This window comes from Oncorhynchus gorbuscha, linkage group LG10, assembly GCF_021184085.1.
Source record: "Oncorhynchus gorbuscha isolate QuinsamMale2020 ecotype Even-year linkage group LG10, OgorEven_v1.0, whole genome shotgun sequence".
NCBI classification, from domain to species: domain Eukaryota; kingdom Metazoa; phylum Chordata; class Actinopteri; order Salmoniformes; family Salmonidae; genus Oncorhynchus; species Oncorhynchus gorbuscha.
Genome location: NC_060182.1, coordinates 27,967,690 through 27,989,193, shown reverse-complemented (window position 1 = coordinate 27,989,193; position 21,504 = coordinate 27,967,690). Strand labels below are relative to the sequence as shown.

The following is a 21,504-nucleotide window of genomic DNA, read 5'->3' as shown; positions in this document are numbered from 1 at the left end:
CCACTACTGTTCCATCGATGTGGATAGGGGGGTGTTCCCTCTGCTGTTTCCTGAAGTCCACAATCATCTCCTTAGTTTTGTTGACGTTGAGTGTGAGGTTATTTTCCTGACACCACACTCCGAGGGCCCTCACCTCCTCCCTGTAGGCCGTCTTGTCGTTGTTGGTAATCAAGCCTACCACTGTTGTGTCGTCCGCAAACTTGATGATTGAGTTGGAGGCGTGCGTGGCCACGCAGTCGTGGGTGAACAGGGAGTACAGGAGAGGGCTCAGAATGCACCCTTGTGGGGCCCCCGTGTTGAGGATCAGCGGGGAGGAGATGTTGTTGCCTACCCTCACCACCTGGGGGCGGCCCGTCAGGAAGTCCAGTACCCAGTTGCACAGGGCGGGGTCGAGACCCAGGGTCTCGAGCTTGATGACGAGCTTGGAGGGTACTATGGTGTTGAATGCCGAGCTGTAGTCGATGAACAGCATTCTCACATAGGTATTCCTCTTGTCCAGGTGGGTTAGGGCAGTGTGCAGTGTGGTTGATTGCATCATCTGTGGACCTATTTGGGCGGTAAGCAAATTGGAGTGGGTCTAGGGTGTCAGGTAGGGTGGAGGTGATATGGTCCTTGACTAGTCTCTCAAAGCACTTCATGATGACGGAAGTGAGTGCTACGGGGCGGTAGTCGTTTAGCTCAGTTACCTTAGCTTTCTTGGGAACAGGAACAATGGTGGCCCTCTTGAAGCATGTGGGAACAGCAGACTGGTATAGGGATTGATTGAATATGTCCGTAAACACACCGGCCAGCTGGTCTGCGCATGCTCTGAGGGCGCGGCTGGGGATGCCGTCTGGGCCTGCAGCCTTGCGAGGGTTAACACGTTTAAATGTCTTACTCACCTCAGCTGCAGTGAAGGAGAGACCGCATGTTTCCGTTGCAGGCCGTGTCAGTGGCACTGTATTGTCCTCAAAGCGGGCAAAAAAGTTATTTAGTCTGCCTGGGAGCAAGACATCCTGGTCCGTGACTGGGCTGGATTTCATCTTGTACAGTATGGGGATGAGGTAGTTGGATGGGCTTTGTACAGGTTCAGTGATCTGTGAGTTGCTCTGACAGCTGGTGCTTAAAGCTAGTGAAGGAGATATGAGTCTCCAGCTTCAGTTATTTTTGCAGTTTGTTCCAGTCATTGGCAGCAGAGATCTGGAAGGAAAGACGGCCGAAGGAGGATTTGGCTATGAGGGTACCTAGTGAGATATACCTGCTGGAGTGCGTGCTATGGCTTGGTGCTGCTATGGTGACCAGTGAGCTGAGATAAGGCAGGGCTTTACCTAGCAGAGACTTGTAGATGACCTGGAGTCAGTGGGCTTGGCTACGAATATGAAGCGAGGGCCAGCCAGCGAGAGCATACAGGTCGCAGTGGTGGGTAGTATATGGGGCTTTGGTGACAAATCGGATGGCACTGTGATAGACTGCATCCAATTTGCTGAGTAGAGTGTTGAAGGCTATTTTGTAAATGACGTCGCCGAAGTCGAGGATCTGTAGGACTGTCAGTTTTACGAGAATATGTTTGGCAGCATGAGTGAAGGATGCTTTGTTGCGAAATAGGAAGCCGATTCCAGATTAAATTTTTGATTGGAGATGCTTAATGTGAGTCTGGAAGGAGTTTACAGTCTAACCAGACACCAAGGTATTTGTAGTATTTGCATATTCTAAGTCAGAGCCGTCCAGAGTAATGATGCTGGACAGGCGGGCAGGTTGAAGAGCATGCATTTAGTTTTACTTGCATTAAAGAGCAGTTGGAGGCCACGGAAGGAGAGTTGTATGGCATTGAAGCTGGTCTGGAGGCTAGTTAACTCAGTGTCCAATGAAGGGACCGAAGTATACAGAATGGTGTCGTCTGTGTAGAGGTGGATCAGAGAATCACCAGCAGCAAGAGCAACATCATTGATGTATACAGAGAAGAGAGTCGGCCCGAGAATTGAACCCTATGGCACCCCCATAGAGACTGACAGAGTTTTGGACAACAGGCCCTCCGATTTGACACACTAAACTCTATCAGAGAAGTAGTTGGTGAACCAGGCGAGGCAGTATTTTGAGAAACCAAGGCTGTTTGGCCAGATCGGCCAGATCGATGTATACGGCTGCACAGTAATGTCTCTTATCGATGGCGGTTATGATATCGTTTAGGACCTTGAGCATGGCTGAGGTGCACCCATGATCAGCTCTGAAATCAGATTGCATAGCAGAGGGTACAGTGGGATTCGAAATGGTTGGTAATCTGTTAGTTAACTTGGCTTTCGAAGACCTTAGAAAGGCAGGGTAGGATAGATATAGGTCTGAAGCAGTTTGGGTATAGAGTGTCTCCTCCTTTGAAGAGGGGGATGATCGCGGCAGCCTTCCAATCTTTGGGAATCTCAGACAAAGAGAGTTTGAACCGGCTAGTAATAGGGGTTGCAACAATTTCGGCTGATCATTTTAGAGAGAGTCCAGATTGTCTAGCTCGGTTGATTTGTCAGGGTCCAAATTTTGCAGCTCTTTCAGAGCATCAGCTATCTGGATTTGGGTGAAGGAGAAATGGTGGAGGCTTGGGTGAGTTGCTATGGGTGATGCCGGGCAGTTGACGGGGTAGCCAGGTGGAAGGGGTAGCCAGGTGGAAGGGGTAGCCAGGTGGAAAGCATGGCCAGCCGTAGAAAAGCGCTTATTGAAATTCTTAATTATAGTGGATTTATCAGTGGTGACAGTGTTTCCTAGCCTCACTGCACTGGGCAGCTGGGAGGAGGTGCTCTTATTCTCCATGGACACATTTTAATATGACATTTCTTAAAAATTAATGAATATTGAAAATAGACCATTTTGATTTGATTTTGGTCAAAATTTGGTCATACAGGAGGCCTTGGTAAGGCCAAAATGGCACAAATATTCCAACTTAATTTAATGTCTCAATTATGCTTTAAGATACAGACGTCAAATATATGTAAACAATCCTTTCTCTAAATGTCCCTTCTATAGATAATATTATATGAAAAAAAAAAAATTATTGTTATGTTCTAGTTTCATAAGGAATCACCCATAAGTAAACTCAGCCAAATTTGTTTTTAAATGACCCTGTCTTTCAAAGATAATTTGTAAAAATCCAAATAACTTCAGATCTTCATTGTAAAGGGGTTAAACACGGTTTCCCATGCTAGTTCAATGAACCATAAACAATTAATGAACATGCACCTGTGGAACGGTCGTTAAGACACTAACAGCTTACAGACGGTAGGCAATTAAGGTCACGGTCATGAAAACTTAGGACACTAAAGAGGCCTTTCTACTGACTCTGAAAAGACCAAAAGAAAGACTTCCAGGGTCTCTGCTCATCTGCGTGAACATGCCTTAGGCATGCTGCAAGGAGGCATGAAGACTGCAGATGTGGCCAGGGCAATAAATTGCAATGTTTGTACTGTGAGACACCTAAGACAGCGCCACAGGGAGACAGGATGGACAGCTGATCGTCCTCGCAGTGGCAGACCACGTATAACAACACCTGCACAGGATTGGTACATCCGAGCATCACACCTGCGGGACAGGTACAGGACAGCAACAACAACTGCCCAAGTTACACCAGGAACGCACAATCCCTCCATCAGTGCTCAGACTGTCCGCAATAGGCTGAGAGAGGCTGGACTGCGGGTTTGTAGGCCTGTTGTAAAGACAGGTCCTCACCAGACATCACCGGCAACAACGTCACCTATGGGCACAATCCCACCGTTGCTGGACCAGACAACTAGCAAAAAGTGCTCTTCACTGACGAGTCACAGTTTTGTCTCACCAGGGGTGATGGTCGGATTCGCGTTTATCATTGAAGGAATGAGCGTTACACCGAGGCCTGTACTCTGGAGCAGGATCGATTTGGAGGTGGAGGGTCTGGGGCGGTGTGTCACAGCGTCATCGTATTGAGCTTGATGTCATTGCAGGCAATCTCAAAGCTGTGCGTTACAGGGAAGACATCCTCCTTCCTCATGTGGTACCCTTCCTGCAGGCTCATCCTGACATGACCCTCCAGCATGACAATGCCAGCAGCCATACTGCTCATTCTGTGAGTGATTTCCTGAAAGACAGGGATGTCAGTGTTCTGCCATGGCCAGCGAGGGGGCCGGATCTCAATCCCGATTGAACACGTCTGGGACCTGTTGGATCGGAGGATGAGGTCTAGGGCCATTCCCCCAGAAATGTCCGGGAACTTGCAGGTGCCTTGGTGGAAGAGTGGGGTAACATCTCACAGCAAGAACTGGAAAATCTGGTGCAGTCCATGAGGTAGAGATGCACTGCAGTACTTAATGCAGCTGGTGGCCACACTAGATACTGACTGTTACGTTTGATTTTGACCCTCCATTTGTTCCCGGGACACATTATTCCATTTCTGTTAGTCACATGTCTGTGGACCTTGTTCAGTTTAATGTCTCAGTTGTTGAATCTTGTTATGTTCATACAAATATTTACACATGTTAAGTTTGTTGAAAATAAATGCAGTTGACAGTGAAAGGACGTTTCTTTTTTTGCTGAGTTTGGGTTGCATTTTGAGATTAACATAACTTTGAATGTGGGTGGCTAAGTACTAAATTTGGGTGGCTAACTATGCTTCTTGTTTAAGAAACATTTTAGATTCATTATTTCATTGAGCAAGTTGTACTCTGAGTAAAGCAGAAATATGGGCACAGACACCATGTGATAACTGCAGGGGACGGAATGCATGAAAGTGAAATTAATGAGCACTCGCTCTACCTACCTGCCACTGGTGCTGCTGCTGGTACTGCTGACTGAGTCAGAACTGGAGGAACGGCTGCGAGATCCAGAGCCACTGTGGGAGCGGGGAGGCCGGGATGCCTGAGTCGACAACCTTTGTGGAGAGGGGTTACGTGAATGTGTAGAGTGTGGAGATCGGCTGCGACTGTCGTGGTAAGACCGATCTCTACGCCGACCTCCCTCTTCTTGGTACAAATCCCTGTGAACTACGCTGGCCAGTATAAATGGTTCTCTGGCACGAGGCTCATATCGAGGTTCTGGTGTATCAAAGTGGCTAGGGCTTCGGCTATGTGAACGATAGTATCCCACACCAACAGATGAAGATCCTCCACTTCCTCCAGCCCCACCACCTGTTCCACTGATGCCAGCACCTACAACCCCTCCACCGATCCCTGCAGAGACAGCCCCACCACCTCCACAGGCAGTTCCAGTCACAGAGTTAAGCATTCTCTCCCTGGTATCTCGGTAATAGTCTGTGTCGTAGTGACGCTGCCGGTCAAAGCTGCTGCTAGCACGCTCGTGATGACCATAGGCACTGTGATCATATGCTCGATCCCGACTTTCAGCAGTCCTGAGTGACAGGGATAGGGATGGAAGGAGAAAATGGTGAGAGAAAGAGATAAACATTATGCTTTTTGACACTAAATACAAAACTATGAGCTTCACATGGTGGTAAATAAAAGTATATCAGGTTATCAAATAACTAGGACAGCAGTCAAGTTGAGTGTTCAAATGGGGTCTCTGTTTGAAACAGTATACAGTAAACATTTCAATTGACATATCATACTTTAGTTTAAAATATTTGTAAAATGTTCTAATGAATTCATATCGCTCATTAATTGCTGCAGAATTTGTCATCTATATTTGTCTAGATACTTTCAGATTATCCAAATGAACTTATCTAAACTGCTACTAACTAGGCATGGCAATTTATATCAAATCTTTCACTTGTTAGAATTTTATTATAGTATTTTGATGAACATCCAAATCTTCTGAATTGGAAAATGTATTGAAAAGTGGTAAGAACCTAAATTAAAAGGAGTAGATATTTTAGACACCGTATTACATGTACTGGACTGAAAACCAGAAAGGAAGTTGATATATTTCTTATGGCCCATAATATAATAATATATAATATAATATAGAGCATTCCCAATGGATTTAATGCGAAAACCTAAACGCAAAAAATGTATACACTACCGTTCAAAAGTTTGGGGTCACTTAGAAACTAAGGAAATTTCATTTTTTGTCCATTAAAATAACACAATTGATCAGAAATACAGTGTTGACATTGTTAACGGTGTAAATGACTATTGTAGCTGGAAACGGCAGATTTTTTATGGAATATCTACATAGGCGTACAGAGGCCCATTATTAGCAACCATCACTCCGGTGTTCCAATGGCATGTTGTGTTAGCCTTTTAAAATGATCAACTTGGATTAGCTAATTGATCATTAGAAAACCCTTTTGCAATTATGTTAGCACTACTGAAAACTGTTGTTCTGATTAAAGAAACCATAAAACAGGCCTTCTTTTGACTTGAGTATCTGGAGCGTCAGCATTTGTGGGTTAGATTTTAGGCATAAAATGGCCACAAAGACCTCTTCTGAAACTTGTCAGTCTATTCTTGTTCTGAAATATTAAGGCTATTCCATGCAAAAAATGGCCAAGAAACTGAAGATCACGTACAATGCTGTGTACTACTCCTTTCACAGAACCGCGCAAACTGGCTCTAACCAGAATAGAAAGAGGAGTGGGTGGCCCCGGTGCACAACAGAGCAAGAGGACAAGTACATTAGAGGGTCAAGTTTGAGAAACAGACACCGCACAAGTCCTGAACTGGCAGCTTCATTAAATAGTACCCGCAAAACACCAGTCTTATTATATTATATTATTAACAACGAAGAGGCGACTCCAGGATGCTGGCCTTCTACGCAGAGTTGCAGAGAAAAAGCTATAACTCAGACTGGCCAATAAAAAAAAGATAAAGATGGGCAAAAGAACACAGACAAGGGACAGATGAATCTAAGTTTGAGGTGTTCAGATCACAAAGAACATTTGTGAGACGCAGAAAAAAATAAAAATATGCTGGAGGAGTGCTTGACGCCATCTGTCAAGCATGGTGGAGGCAATGTGATGGTCTGGGGGTGCTTTGGTGGTGTTAAAGTGGGAGATTTGTACAGGGTAAGAGGGATCTTGAAGGCCATCACTCCATTTTGCAATGCCATACCCTGTGGACGTTGCTTAATTGAAGCCAATTTCCTCCTACAACAGAACAATGACCCAAAGCACAACTCCAAACTATGCAATAACTATTTATGGAAGAAGCAGTTAGCTGGTATTCTGTCTATAATGGAGTGGCCAGCACAGTCACCAGATTACAACCCTACTGAGCTGTTGTGGAAGCAGCTTGACCATATGGTCCGTAACTAGTGCCCATCAAGCCAATCCAATTTGCGGGAGGTGCTTCAGGAAGCATGGGGTGAAATCTCTTCCGATTAGCTCAAAAAATCGACAACTAGAATGCCAAAGGTCTGCAAGACTAATTGCTGCAAATGGAAGATTCTTTGACGAAAGCTCAACAATAATAATAACAATAATAATAACAATAATAATACTGAGCTTGCCATTAGGGATGTCGAGAATAAGATTTTGATATTATGATAACTGTGTAATTGCGATTATTTTTTAGGGTTTTCACTGTATTGTGCAAATAAGATCATAATATTATTGCACAACTAGTTATTTTAGCTTTTAGGGAATTGCACAGCGGTAGCTGCTAGCTAGAAATATACTGCACTGATCCATATTCAATTACTGGAATCATTACAAATATGCAGCAGTTTCTAAAGATTAGATAGCAAGTTATCTTGCAGGATCAACAACAACAAAAAAAATCACCAGACCTCCTGACTGGTAGATTGTCAAGGTGCGAGAGCCTTCATCTGTCGGAATACCTAAAACAGTAAAAACACCATTCCAATTTGAAAGATTTGATGTACACTGAAATGTAATCATATGCTCTGCTCTGCTGATGAATACAATTATCCTAATTTATGTTCTTACAGCAGGTACACCACCACTTCAATAAAGAGGCAGTTGGGGTCTATCAAAAATGTGTGAGTTAACGAGGTGGCGATTTATCAACAAATTTTAGAGGGGGAGGAATAAATTTTAAAAAATGTCATGCCTACTTCAAAACTGAACACAAAACAAGTCGTCTCCACTGAGAATAAAATGTAAGAATCACACTAACATGCTGACCAGACCGCACGCATCTTGATTTTGTCCACCCACACCAGACAACGATCAGGACACGCTGGCTGAATTATCAAAAATAACTTTGAACCAACTATATTAATTTGGAGACGGGTTGAAAAGATTTAGCTAGCTAACTTGCTGTTGCTAGCTAATTTGTCCTGGGATATAAACATTGGGTTGTTATTTTACCTGAAATGCACAAGGTCTTCTACAATGACAATTAAATCACAAATAAAAGGATAAACAGAGTTTGTTTCCAGTAATCTCTCCTCCTTCAGAAATCTTCTTCTTTGGACTTTAGAGGTTGGCAACCAAATTTAAGGTGCATTACCGCCATCTACTGGACAGGAGTTGGGACCTCAGCTTATCTTTCAATCACCCGTGTGGATATTTGTGCCGAAAAACCAATGAGGGGATGGGAGAAGCAGGACGCGTCACAAATAGAAGCCAGTTCCATTTCAGTGCCTGGCTAAGCAGACACTCGTTGACACGCGCGAGCAGTGTCGGGGCAATGATTGAATAACATGTACGTATACATTTATTTTTTTAACGCCCGCGCACGTGACATGAGCGGTGTGGCCAGCATGTTAGATGATTAGTTACCCATTTCATACGTATAAGATGAATCAGACTTATTGAGATGCAGTTTAGAAGATGCTGGATCTAACTCCGGTAACACTTTATACAGCCTAGTTAAAGATGGTGCTTTAAAAAAAAACTGTGGTAACAATGGGATACGGTCTTTCTAGTACTTTTTGCACCTGAAGGAATAAAACAATTGGTAACTGCCTGGTACTAAATGGTAGATAGTGCCACTTAAGTCCATGAGTCTCAAAGAAACCAAATTATAACAACTAAAATAACTATCTGTAAAATAAACCTTTACCATAACTTCCTTTCTGAATACAGTGATGAGTATGATGGAAGTTTAATGATAAGTTTCAAAACCACACCTATTGTAGGGCCCTATAAATTCAGTTTTATTTCTTGCGTAATTCTATTGATTTTTTCCCAAAATTCCATTTAGTATTTTCAGGTTCTCTCCCTAGAAATCACTTTAATAGAATAATAACAAAATTGAATGTCCGAAGTCCACAACAACGCTCAAACGACATCAGGAGACCACTTTAGAGGTCTGGAAAAAATCTAAGAAAATTTAATTTTTTTGGGGTGTAGATAACCTTTAATTCAAGTCTGCACCAGCAAGAGACTTGTTTGGTTTGGGGTGTTTCTGTAGTGCACGTTATTACGGAGTTTGCTAAATGCAAAAAAAAAAAATTGCCACTGGATTGATGCAAATAATCATGTAATTCTACCAGGCAGGCATAGGCTACTTTGTAGTTAACATTTAATTGAGAAAACCGTCTTCTGGTAGATGAAAAAGCTATCATTAGCATAATCCCTAACAGCTACACAAAGTGGTAAACAAACAGAAGGGGGCATTCCCGCTTTGCCTCTTCAAAAAGTTTAAGGAAAATACAAATCACTGAAGCATTTTGTTTACGTCTTGTGATAATCTTGGGCAAAGCATGCTAGCAGATTGCCCAATGACTGGAAGTCTATGGGTAACGCCAGTTAGCATTGGCTCGTAAAACTACCTCTAACTTCCGTCATACTGTACATGGAGACATGAAAATGGTATGCACAAGTTAATCTGTTCCTGGAGAAATCCAACTCTTTGGCTAAGAAGAAAAAGGTTCAGCCACTGACAAAACGAGATTTTGCCATAGCCTTATAAACATTGTCATAAACCCTTTAGTCATGACAAATCTGACATTGAAATGTAATATACAGTAGCAATTCAAATTAGTTAACAAAAATAAGATTTAGATTAAACCTAACACAACTATTAAATATGATGTATTCGTTCATGGTAATAAAAAAAACATTCCCAAGGTGCATCCCTCTGTTTAGAACATTTGATCTGTGTCAATTTTTCACTCTCATTTCACTTAATGTGAAAAATGCCTAAGTAACAAGGTACTATTGACTAGGGGATTAGGAGCTGGGAAGTGGGTCGGGTAGGTTCAAGGTGAGCGGGACAGCCGGAAAAAAGGTACATAATCGGCAAATAACAAAAAGAAGCAATTTCTGTTAGTAGGAAATTTGGAGAGAGACAGGGGTTCAAACTAGGGGTTAGAGAGAACAGCTAAAATACACAAGGCAGGATATACCAACCTTTTGAAACAGCGGTAACCCGATCTACAATTCCAAATACAATCTAGGGAGACAGAACTTTGTGAGCAAAAAGGAAAACTGTAGAGTTGGTATAAAAATGATATTAAAAAATATATATCCCAGGCAGGTTTATGTTCAAAATAGTCATCCTCATCAGTATGGTGGGAATCGTCACTTGCTTTGAGGGACTGGAATATCAACTAATCCAAAAATCTAATCCAATTGTAACAAGATTTTGCTGTGGTGTAAAATAGTCATAGGAAGTCAGAATAAACTATTCTTTCAAAAATGGTTACATAAAACGTAACGGATCAATTTTTAAATGTTCATGGAAAATAGACAACATAGTCCAGTCAAATCAATAATCTATATACAATTGTCCAGCTTCTGTAAACAGTGCACTATTGATTCCCCATGAGCAATGAGTCTGGAACATCATGGCACACAACTAGTGGGAAAAAAGTATTTAATCTTTAATAGTCCGCCACATTTTATGTGCAAAATTGAGAAATTGTCCAACTAGATCCATTGAAGCAAAAATGATCTTGTAATAACACAGTTTATTTGTCAGTAGTAATCCATGTCTTAAACTCCATGATTCTCCCTCATAGGTACAGTTGCCTGAAAGGCAGTAGGCTAATTATTTGATGTTGACAGGATGTTGTCTTTTCTGATTCTGAGAATAATTGTATCCAAGGATGGACATATGTAGTTCCACATTCAGAAGGGAGGTAATCCACTAACAGAAGGCAGGTATCTCCACTGACATCCAGTACCATGTTCTTCAGCCCCATATTTCCATGTAATTGTATTGATTTGTATGATTCCAAAATAATCCAATCCTCTACTGCGCAATTCTGTTTAATGCTTCCCCCTACATCCATTGGAAAGTCTCACTCTTTCAAGAGCAAAATATAACAAATTATTTGAACCACCAACAAAAAGTTTGTATAAAAAAAAAATGTATAATTTGCTCACCCTTTGTCGTTTCTCTACAAAGTTGATCAACAGTTGAGGTCTCCCAGCATTTAATTGTTAAACCCTGATATCAAACATAATCCCATCACAAAACCGGAAAACCCATACCTTTATCGAATGATAGAATATCCTTTCGTGATTGGCCAGTTTTAATCCAATAGGGGAATACATATCCGGGTTAGGTTATCCACATGACTCTGGACCACAAGGAAAGCGCTGCACTTGAAAACACCACTGGAAGGGTTGCAGAATGATCGAGAACCCAATTTCTATTAATCCAAAAACTAGTTAATGAGTCTTAAATATGTATTCTTGGTCGTTATACGAAAATAGGGTGACCCATTAATCCACCAAGGAGGGCACGGTACTCCAGATCAGGGAGATCCCAGGGAAGGCCGCTGGAACAAACTCTCCAGCATCCATTAATCCCAGGAATGTTACGATATCCAATATGCACCGTACTCTCCGCAAATGGGATATCCAACTCACAAAGATAATCCCCAACAGCCAATACGCTATTTACCACACACATTGAAGTACAATTGTGTGCATAATATACAGACATGCTCATTTACAGTGTAGCTTGGTGTCTACCATATCAATCCATGAGCGATGGTGACGCTCTGAGGACTTTAGAAGAGATGCCTACTGATTTAATCCTGTTTATGAACCTGCTTATAAATTAATAGATGGAAAAATGCTTGGGGGTAAGGAGTTATCAGAAACCAAGTTCCCCCTGCCTTCAGAGAAACTTTGTCCACTTACCCGTCTAGTCTGCGCTCATAGCGTCCCTCTCTGCTGTGGAGAGATGCAGGGGGCCCATACACCGGGCCCCCTGCCGCCCTTATGAACCCTGAAACATCCCGTCCACGAGAGCCTAAGGACAAGCTATCGTCCAGCCCTCTCACGGCACTAGGGATTGTGCCTGGCTCATTGTAATCAGTGCGCAGGTCTCTGTCCCCCATCTTGTTGATTGAATTATGTGCCTTCTGAGCACTTTTAATGTCCACAAAATCCACAAAGGCTGCGACTCCACCTTCTGACCCCCGCTTTGGAAGGACCTTGACACTCTCCACCCGTCCATATCTAGGGAGGAAATGGAGAATGAAAAGAAAACGGTTTATTTATTGATTTAAGTTGTATACCAATTGGAATGTTTTATTGGAAATGGAAACAAGTCAATAGGTAAAGTAGACCTATGCATTTTATAAAATTGACACAAGGTGTGTATGTGCGTGCAGGGTGGTCCACAAAGGGGTGTCCTTACAAAATATTTATTAGGCCACTATCATTTCCTAACCTCACCAGGCAACAGTAACCAAGCAACTACAAATCTTGGCACATAGCACGATATACAGGTAACTGCCAAAATAAAGGAAACACCAACATAGTGTCTAAATAGGATGTTGGGCCTCATTTGCTTTGAGATCTGGTGACAAGCACACATAGTTTAAACTTCCTATGCTCTTCGAGGCCCTCTTTCAAAGTCACTGAGATGTTTTCTTCTAGCCATGGTAGCCAAAGTAATGGGCAACTGGTCATTTTTATTCTTGACCTTAAGCATGATGTTATGTTAATTGCTTAAGGGCATTACCATCCAAAACACTTCTAAAACTCATTCCACGGAGGGCCGAGTGTCTGCGGGTCTCTACTCCTCCCTTGTACTTGTTTGATGAAATAAGGTCACTAATTGGTAAGGAACTTCCCAAACCTGGTTGTCTGTCTTCATTGAAAGGAAAACCCCAAAACCCACAGACACTAGGCTCTCCATAGAATGCGTTTGACCCATGAGCACTAACATGTGAAGTTCATAGGAGAATGTTAAACGAAAGCTAAGAGTATGTTTTAAAAATATAATTTGTTATATAACTAACAGCTTTAATTTCTGGTCAAACAGATGGAAAAGGGGTCTTTCACCTACCAAAAAAAGTCTTACAGTATTAGAAATACATCAAAACACAAATGTTGAAGACCCCTGACAACGAATATCAACACTTGTATTTAGTTTGAGAAATTATTTGCCTTCTGTACGTTTAAGAAACATTGCCTTGTGCACATATCTTTAAGATATTTTCTAATTTCTCTCCCTCATGGGGGAGGATAATGAAAGTACATAGAAGCAACAAGTAAAGGTAGACTGCCGATTAGTTCTAATGATTTTACTGATATGAAGTTTATGAATTATTAAGTGATTAAAACTCGGAATTGTTACCAAATCAGTATCGGAATTACTGCAATTTAATTGGCTACAATGGGAAATCATACTAGAGACAAACCACAGTTGGGTCACCCGCTACTGTCCTCCCTTCCACTGGCATACTGTTATGTTCAGCTCATAACTGTTCTGTTTCTCTTTCTGTCTTCTGGTGGCCAAAGCAAGACTGAAAACCATCTGGACAATCTCTCCCTTCTTTCACTTTCAAGTTAAATGTTACCTCACCCAGCTCTTACTGGCACCTACCATGACACCTATCCTAGTTACATGTACTGTAACAAGCATCCTCAACTACTGAGCACCAACCAACGCTGGACTTCAAAAAGTAGTTTGGGTCAGTCCACCCTGGCCGGACAAAATCTGAACCAATCACAGACATTTATGTTTCACAAGTTTGGACAGCACCGTAGAGAACAGTACAGTAGAGCAGAGTTCAGTACAGTACAATGTAGATATACTTTAAAAGGTACTCTACTGTGATGTCCAAACTTGAGAAACATAGATGTCTATGATTGTTCCTGACCAGACCAAATCTGAAACTAACAAAAGTGTTCTTGTTTTGTGGCAGAACTCATTACAATAATAGCCAGCGTGTCAAATAATACCCAGATATGCAAAATAAGAATATTGCATATTTCTACCTTTGTGTACCATGATACATTACCATGAAGTAAGAGAATGATATTCATACCCGTAATTAGGCATTTCTGTATAATACAGATCAGAAACCCATGATGTAATTCCGTTTCCGGATGTGAATCCACTTCACCTACCATAGTTCAATAGCCAAAAATAATAATAATGAAACCCAAGGTGTCACGTCATAGCTGACACCCCATTCTTTCTGCAGACATCTCTGAATCTTAATTCGGGCAGATACTTAAGAGTTTTTGGAAAACTTAGTCACATAAACGGAGGGAGATTTTACTGTAATTCTGTTATCAAACTTTGCATCTGCAAAGTTCCTCCACTAAAAGTGTTTTTGTGAAATGTCCTGTTTAAAATTGTTCAACATAGTCCTTGTGCATCGAGTTGTATGGTTTGGTAAACTTTGTTTGGCATAGATTTTAAAGCTGAAATGTTTCAATTAACTCAGGAACCACACCTGTGTGGAAGCACCTGCATTCAATATACTTTGTAGGCCTATCCCTCATGTACTCAAGTGTTTCCTGTATTTTGAGAGTTACCTGTACATACAGTATATCACAAAAGCAAGTACACCCCTCACATTTTTGTAAATATTTGAGTATATCTTTTCATGTGACAACACTGAAGAAATTACACTTTGCTACAATGTAAATTTGCTGCCCCCTCAAAATAACACACAGTCATTAATGTCTAAACCCGCTGGCAACAAAAGTGAGTACACCCCTAAGTGAAAATGTCCAAATTGGGCCCAATTAGCCATTTTCCCTCCCCGGTGTCATGTGACTCGTTAGTGTTACAAGGTCTCAGGTGTGAATGGGGAGCAGGTGTGTTAAATTTGGTGTCATTGCTCTCACACTCCCTCATACTGACTGGTCACTGGAAGTTCAACATGGCACCTCATGGCAAAGAACTCTGAGGATCTGAAAATAATAATTGTTGCTCTACATAAAGATGGCCTGGGCTATAAGAAGATTGCCAAGACCCTGAAACTGAGCTGCAGCACGGTGGCCAAGACCATACAGCGGTTTAACTGGACAGGTTCCACTCAGAACAGGCCTCGCCATGGTCGACCAAAGAAGTTAAGTGCACTTGCTCAGTGTCATATCCAGAGGTTGTCTTTGGGAAATAGACGTACAAGTGCTGCCAGCATTGCTGCAGAGGTTGAAGGGGTGGGGTGTCAGCCTGTCAGTGCTCAGACCATACGCCGTACACTGCATCAAATTGGTCTGCATGGCTGTCGTCCCAGAAGAAAGCCTCTTCTAAAGATAATGCACAAGAAAGCCAACAAAAAGTTTGCTGAAGACAAGCAGACTAAGGACATGGATTACTGGAACCATGTCCTGTGGTCTGATGAGACCAAGATAAACTTATGTGGTTCAGATGGTGTCAAGCTTGTGTGGCGGCAACCAGGTGAGGAGTACAAAGACAAGTGTGTCTTGCCTACAGTCAAGCATTGTGGTGGGAGTGTCATGGTCTGGTGCTGCATGAGTGCTGCCGGCACTGGGGAGCTACAGTTCATTGAGGGAACCATGAATGCCAACATGTACTGTGACATACTGAAGCAGAGCATGATCCCCTCCTTCAGAGACTGGGCAGCCGGGCAGTATTCCAACATGATAACAACCCCAAACACACCTCCAAGACGACCACTGCCTTGCTAAAGAAGCTGAGGGTAAAAGTGATGGACTGGCCAAGCATGTCTCCAGACCTAAACCCAATTGAGCATCTGTGGGGCATCCTCAAACGGAAGGTGGAGGAGTGCAAGGTCTCTAACATCCACCATCTCTGTGATGTCATCATGGAGGAGTGGAAGAGGACTTCAGTGGCAACTTGTGAGGCTCTGGTGAACTCCATGCCCAAGAGGGTTAAGGCAGTGCTGGACAATGATGGTGTCCATACAAAATATTGACACTTTGGGCCCAATTTGGACATTTTCACTTAGAGGTGTACTCACTTTTGTTGCCAGCGGTTTAGACATTAATGGCTGTGTGTTGAGTTATTTTGAGGGGACAGCAAATGTACTGTTATACAAGCTGTACACTCACTACTTTACATTGTTGCAAAGTGTAATTTGTTTAGTGTTGTCACATGAAAAGATATACTCATATTTACAAAAATGTGAGGGGTGTACTCACTTTTGATATACTGTACATTCAATATATCATATCATGTATTCTAGTTATGAGAAAGGTCCCTTAAGTTTTTCAAAGATGGAACTCTGAGGTCTGCACAACGCAGCATACATACACACACATTCAATTTCCTGGTTCTCTCTTCCGGGGCCTCATTTATAAATGTTGGGTACGCACAAAATATGCCCCAAAATATGTGTGCGCCTGTTTTCACGCAAAAGTTGGCATTTATAAGTTTCAAGTTAACGCTGAGGCGTATTTCTGTCTGTAATAAAGTCCCTTTGTGGTAGAAAAAAATAATCTGATTGGCTGGGTCTGGCTCCCCAGTGGGTGGGCCTATGCCCTTCCATGCTCACCCATGGCTGTGCCCCTGCGCAGTTATGTAAAATCCATAGAAAAGGCCCCAATTAATTTATTTAAAATTGACCGATTTCCTTATATGAACTAACTCAGTAAAATCTTTGAAATTGTTGCATGTTGCATTTATATTCTTGTTCAGTATACAGTACCAGTCAAAAGTTTGGTCACCGACTCATTTTTCAGTTTATCTTTATTTTTTACATGGTAGAATAATAGTGAAGACATCAGAACTATGAAATAACACACATGGAATCATGTAATAGCCAAAAAAAGTTACATCAAAATATATTTCATATTAGAGATTCTTCAAAGTAGACACCCTTTGCCTTGACACGCTTGGCAAGTCAAATCTCTCGAGTAGACAATATTTACTTTATAAACATACATTTTTTATAACCATTGCAGAATAAATTCCTCACCTTTTCTGGCCATGTTGAGACAGCAGAGTTCATATTCCCGAAGTAGCCATACAACAAATACCCATGTCCATCTCTCAGTTAAATTGGGCCTATTAGAAAGGATATTATAATTTCAAGCTTTTGCTCTATGCATCGGGCAGGGAGCACAGTTTATAGTATACAGTAGAATGTAATAGGTGAACAGATAGTAGTAGCCTACACACTTCAATGCAAACTAACTAGGTCTACCGTAGTTTTCATTTTTTTCAAAGCGGACAATGTTTCAGAATTCTCAGACTGTGCAGCATATTTAGGTTAGGGAAAAAGTGAATGCAAACATTGCTGCATTCAAATGATTTGTTAACAGGTCCACAACAATTTGCAATCAGTATTTATGCTGCAATAGTTTGTGTCAGGGGGCTAGGGTCAGTCTTATATCTAGAGTATTTCTCCTTTCTTATCTGGTGTGAATTTAAGCATCTATCCCTCTCCCCACTACCTGGCCTGATGACTCCTTGCTGTCCCCCAGTCCACCTGGTTGTGCTGCTGCTCCTTTCAACTGTTCTGCCTGCGGCTATGGAACCCTGACCTGTTCACCGAACGTGCTACCTTGTCTCAGACCTGCTGTTTTCAACTCTCTAGAGACAGCAGATGGGGTAGAGATACTATGAATGATGAGCTATGAAAAGCCAACTGACATTTACTCCTGAGGTTAACCCTCTACAACCACTGTGATGATTGTGATTATTATTTGACCCTGCTGGTCGTCTATGAACGTTTGAACATCTTGGCCGTGTTCTGTTATAATCTCTTATAATCTCCCCCCAGCACAGCCAGAAGAGGACTGGCCGCCCCTCATAGCCTGGTTCCTCTCTAGGTTTCTTCCTAGGTTCCGGCCTTTCTGGGGAGTTTTTCCTAGCCACCATGCTTCTACACCTGCATTGCGTGTGGTTTGGGATTTTAGGCTGGATTTCTGTACAGCACTTTGTGACATCAGCTGATGTAAAATGGGCTTCATGAATACATTGGATTGATTAATTGAATACAGCAAATGTCACTGGGAGAAAAAAAACGTTCTGCCAACACCTCCAAATAAATTTGAATCAAGTTCACCATTGCCATTTCCTTTAGATACGGTCTTGGTCTAGTTCCAATACTTCCAAAGTATACAAGCTGGTTTTGTCACAACAAAATATTAATTATGGGCGTGTTTCAGGCAGCGTTATAATGCTCGTTAACGCGGGCACATTTTTATGACAGGTTTGATTTATAACGGGAAACATGGGGATGGCGTGCGCCAAAATTCTCTATATTTTTGTACTCAAGGTATTTCGTGTTAATTTACTTAAAGTTATAAATGAGAACCCATGGCTCTACATTGAGTTTTGTTGTTGTTACAAGGAGCACGTGTGCGCGTAAGTTGAAAAACTTAGGCGCACATAAATACATGCACAATAAAAAAGGAATGCTTGAATCCTTAATTTGTCTAAGCGCACTGGTGCTCCTAAATTAAAATATCAGGTCTGAAAGCTATATATATTTTGGCGCATATAAGAGTAAAATGGTCGCACTGTGGACCACTCCTCTTGCTTGTGGGTGCAAACCCGATGCATTACGCAATATGGGATCATTTCACTTGTCCTTCCAATAAGGCTTGCAAAAGAGAAATATAGCTATATGGGCTTCTACATTTTAATACGGAAAGTGCAACTGTTTTATGCAAGGAAAATGTAAGTTTATTTCACAGAGGAAAAGGTGATTTCAATCGTTTCCCTGGATATAGCCTATAATTAAAATGGGTTATTGCCTTAAAATGTATTTCCATTGTAGCCTATGGCGTCTATAAAACAACTGGAATATTACAGTTACGATGTTATTTCTGATTCGAGTTATTTGCCAACGTCTTGGGGAGCTTAGACTACTCCATTCAACACGTTTTTATATTCAGGGAGAAAATGAAAACCACAGAACACACATCTATCTATTTCTGCTTATTGTCCGACCGACACCCAGAGAATGCCCATAAGTGTAGACTCTAAGGTATGCCAGTTCCCACATTGAATAGCCTCCGACGCCATTTTAGAAACCCGTTCACACTGCTTACTCATTCTGCCGTCCCCCATCTTCAATGACTCCTATCACACACTCAGCTGTCATGCACCTGCATACGCTGTCTGCTTCTTTGTTTGTTACAATATAACCAGAAGCTGCTTGACGAGCAGTGAGCACCCGAAATGTTTTTCCATGCGCACTCATTACCTCGATGAATGCCTCATCTTCAAAACAAAATAAAAATGTCTGTGATCAATTGTCAAATGTTTTTAATAGTCTATGCATATTACATTTCTATGACATAATGCATGAACATCATAAGGACGACATAAATGCACCACAAGATTTGAAAAGCAGATAGGTTACCAGAATTCATGCATGCATCTGAACATAATATCAAAGATTAAGGATTAAATTCAATGAAACTAGGCCTAAATGAGCATCCGTTTGAGATTAACCTACAAAATAGTCTGAAATTGACAGTCATAATGGTCTGATGAGAATACGCTGTTTGTCTCTATAGCAAAACCTGCGCTGGAAACCGTATCAGAAATAGGCCACTTAGGACATACAGCCATAATGTTGTAACTTAAAAATGCAGCACTTCAGGTAACGGAAAGAAATAATACGGATATCGCGTATTTTAATTAGGCTACTCCTCCTGCCTAGCTCGACAGATAGGCGGCCTGTTTTTTCTTTGACAGCCAGTAGGAACTAGAGAGCGCACAGTGTCAAGACAATAACCAAATTTAGCCCAATTCAGATGTTGGGAGATGTTTGTTAAATGCACAAAAGCTATATAGTTTACCATCCATCACACAGTCTGATTTGACTAAAAATGTAAAAATGTGAAGTAATAATAATGGAGCAATGTCAATAAAATCGCCCTTTATATTTCAGAAGTGAAACAATGTTCCAATAGCCTATAGTTTATATAGGGTTAGCTATATCGACAATCATGTAGGCTACCAATAGGGAATACGATCAGTGCCTTATAATCACCGTGATTCTTATTCCTACGTTGACAGTTTAATTAGGGCTTATGGTCGTCATTATTGTCGTTTGTTTACACAATTTATGAATGCAACCAATGTAAAGAAGGGGACAATCTTGAAATTGTAGGCTGTTACTTATAGGCCTACGAAATGTTTGGCTATATTACTAATTTAAATAACAAACCATAGCAACCATACATGACATTCAACATGTTTTTCAAAATAAACTGAAATGTTAATTGAATGCAACTGCTAACCACTGAAATTTCATTCCATTATTTGGCTAATTGACGCCAATAGTCACACACAGTATGATGCTGCTGGCAAGTCAGCTCTGCATCACCTCAATATATTTTTTTTACGTTGCAGAGCCTCAGCGGAACTTGACACTTTGAAACTACTTGAAATTTGCAACAAATGTTGCGGTGGGGCCCAGCAATGGCAGTTGATCTCACAATGAACCATCACTTGGCTGAACAGCGAGCAGTTGCATCAAGGAAAAAGTAGTGATTAACATGCTTAGAAGGTGTGAGTACATTGCACGTGGGCAGTATGTTTTGATTTTAGAACTATGATTGATTGCTGACAGACTTCTAGCCACTGCATGGTTCGTTACAACTCCATTGCTGGAGACACTCCACAACTGGCAAGTTTTAATTAGGCTATACCATGGCATAACTTTGAAACAAGCCAAGTCGCTCGGTCTTAACACAACACAACCAGCAGGCTGCTAGTGGCACAATTGTTCAGTAACGCTAGCTAGCTGTTTTCTAAAGTAATTAACTAGCTACCTAAGCTATTTCTAAGTCCACCGCGTGTGAGAAGTGGCTTGCAAAGACCTCGAAATCCAGGTAAATGGGCCATAAGATAACAATTGGTAAGCTCATGTTATTTAGTTAGTTATAATATCTATCTTCCTCTTCACCCGAGTTGTTTGTATTGGGTTTGTTGGCAGCGGGTTAGCCAGGCTGTCACTTGCCTGGGCAATTCGATCCAGAATTGATCTCCCTCTGATTTAAGGGGAATCAGGCAGACAGATGCTGACAGTTGTGGGATAACGTTACTCGGTGAAATATTTGGCGTTACTCACCGTTTGAAATGTTCAATGATCTTCTCCTCTCGTACATTTTCGGGTAAATTTCCCACCCATAAATGTCTGGTTTCCCGGACCATACTGTGCGCTCCTGTCCCCCGATCATACAGATGAGTTTGATGTCCTTATCTTCTCCGATACAAAGTAAAATACGTTGTGAAATTGAGCGCAGCGAAGTATTGTGCGTAGATCATCGACTGCATGTTCTGGCCCAATGTAACCATTGGTGTTCAATTCTTGCACGCTGTTTGATTCCCTTTGCTGTCTAAGCGCGATCCAGGCTTACGAGCACGCGCTGTATTACTGTTCCCGTGACTAGGCGCGTCCCTGACACCATGCGACCCTTTGGCTGTCGAAGGAACGCTTGTAGCTACCTCAAAAAGATGCAGCAACCTTGCTCGTAATGAGGCGCACACAGCGCACGCG

The 21,504-nt window shown here is 41.8% G+C and overlaps 1 protein-coding gene across 1 annotated transcript in view; it reads right to left on the bottom strand.

Annotated features, from left to right (window-relative positions):
• The window catches only part of spen (spen family transcriptional repressor), a 53,573-nt gene extending 32,069 nt beyond the window's left edge, over positions 1–21,504 (bottom strand). The window contains 3 exon segments of the mRNA XM_046365482.1: positions 4,751–5,338; positions 11,951–12,271; positions 21,076–21,504. Of these exon segments, the coding sequence (XP_046221438.1) occupies positions 4,751–5,338; positions 11,951–12,271; positions 21,076–21,158 (992 nt within the window). The 5' untranslated portion in view covers positions 21,159–21,504.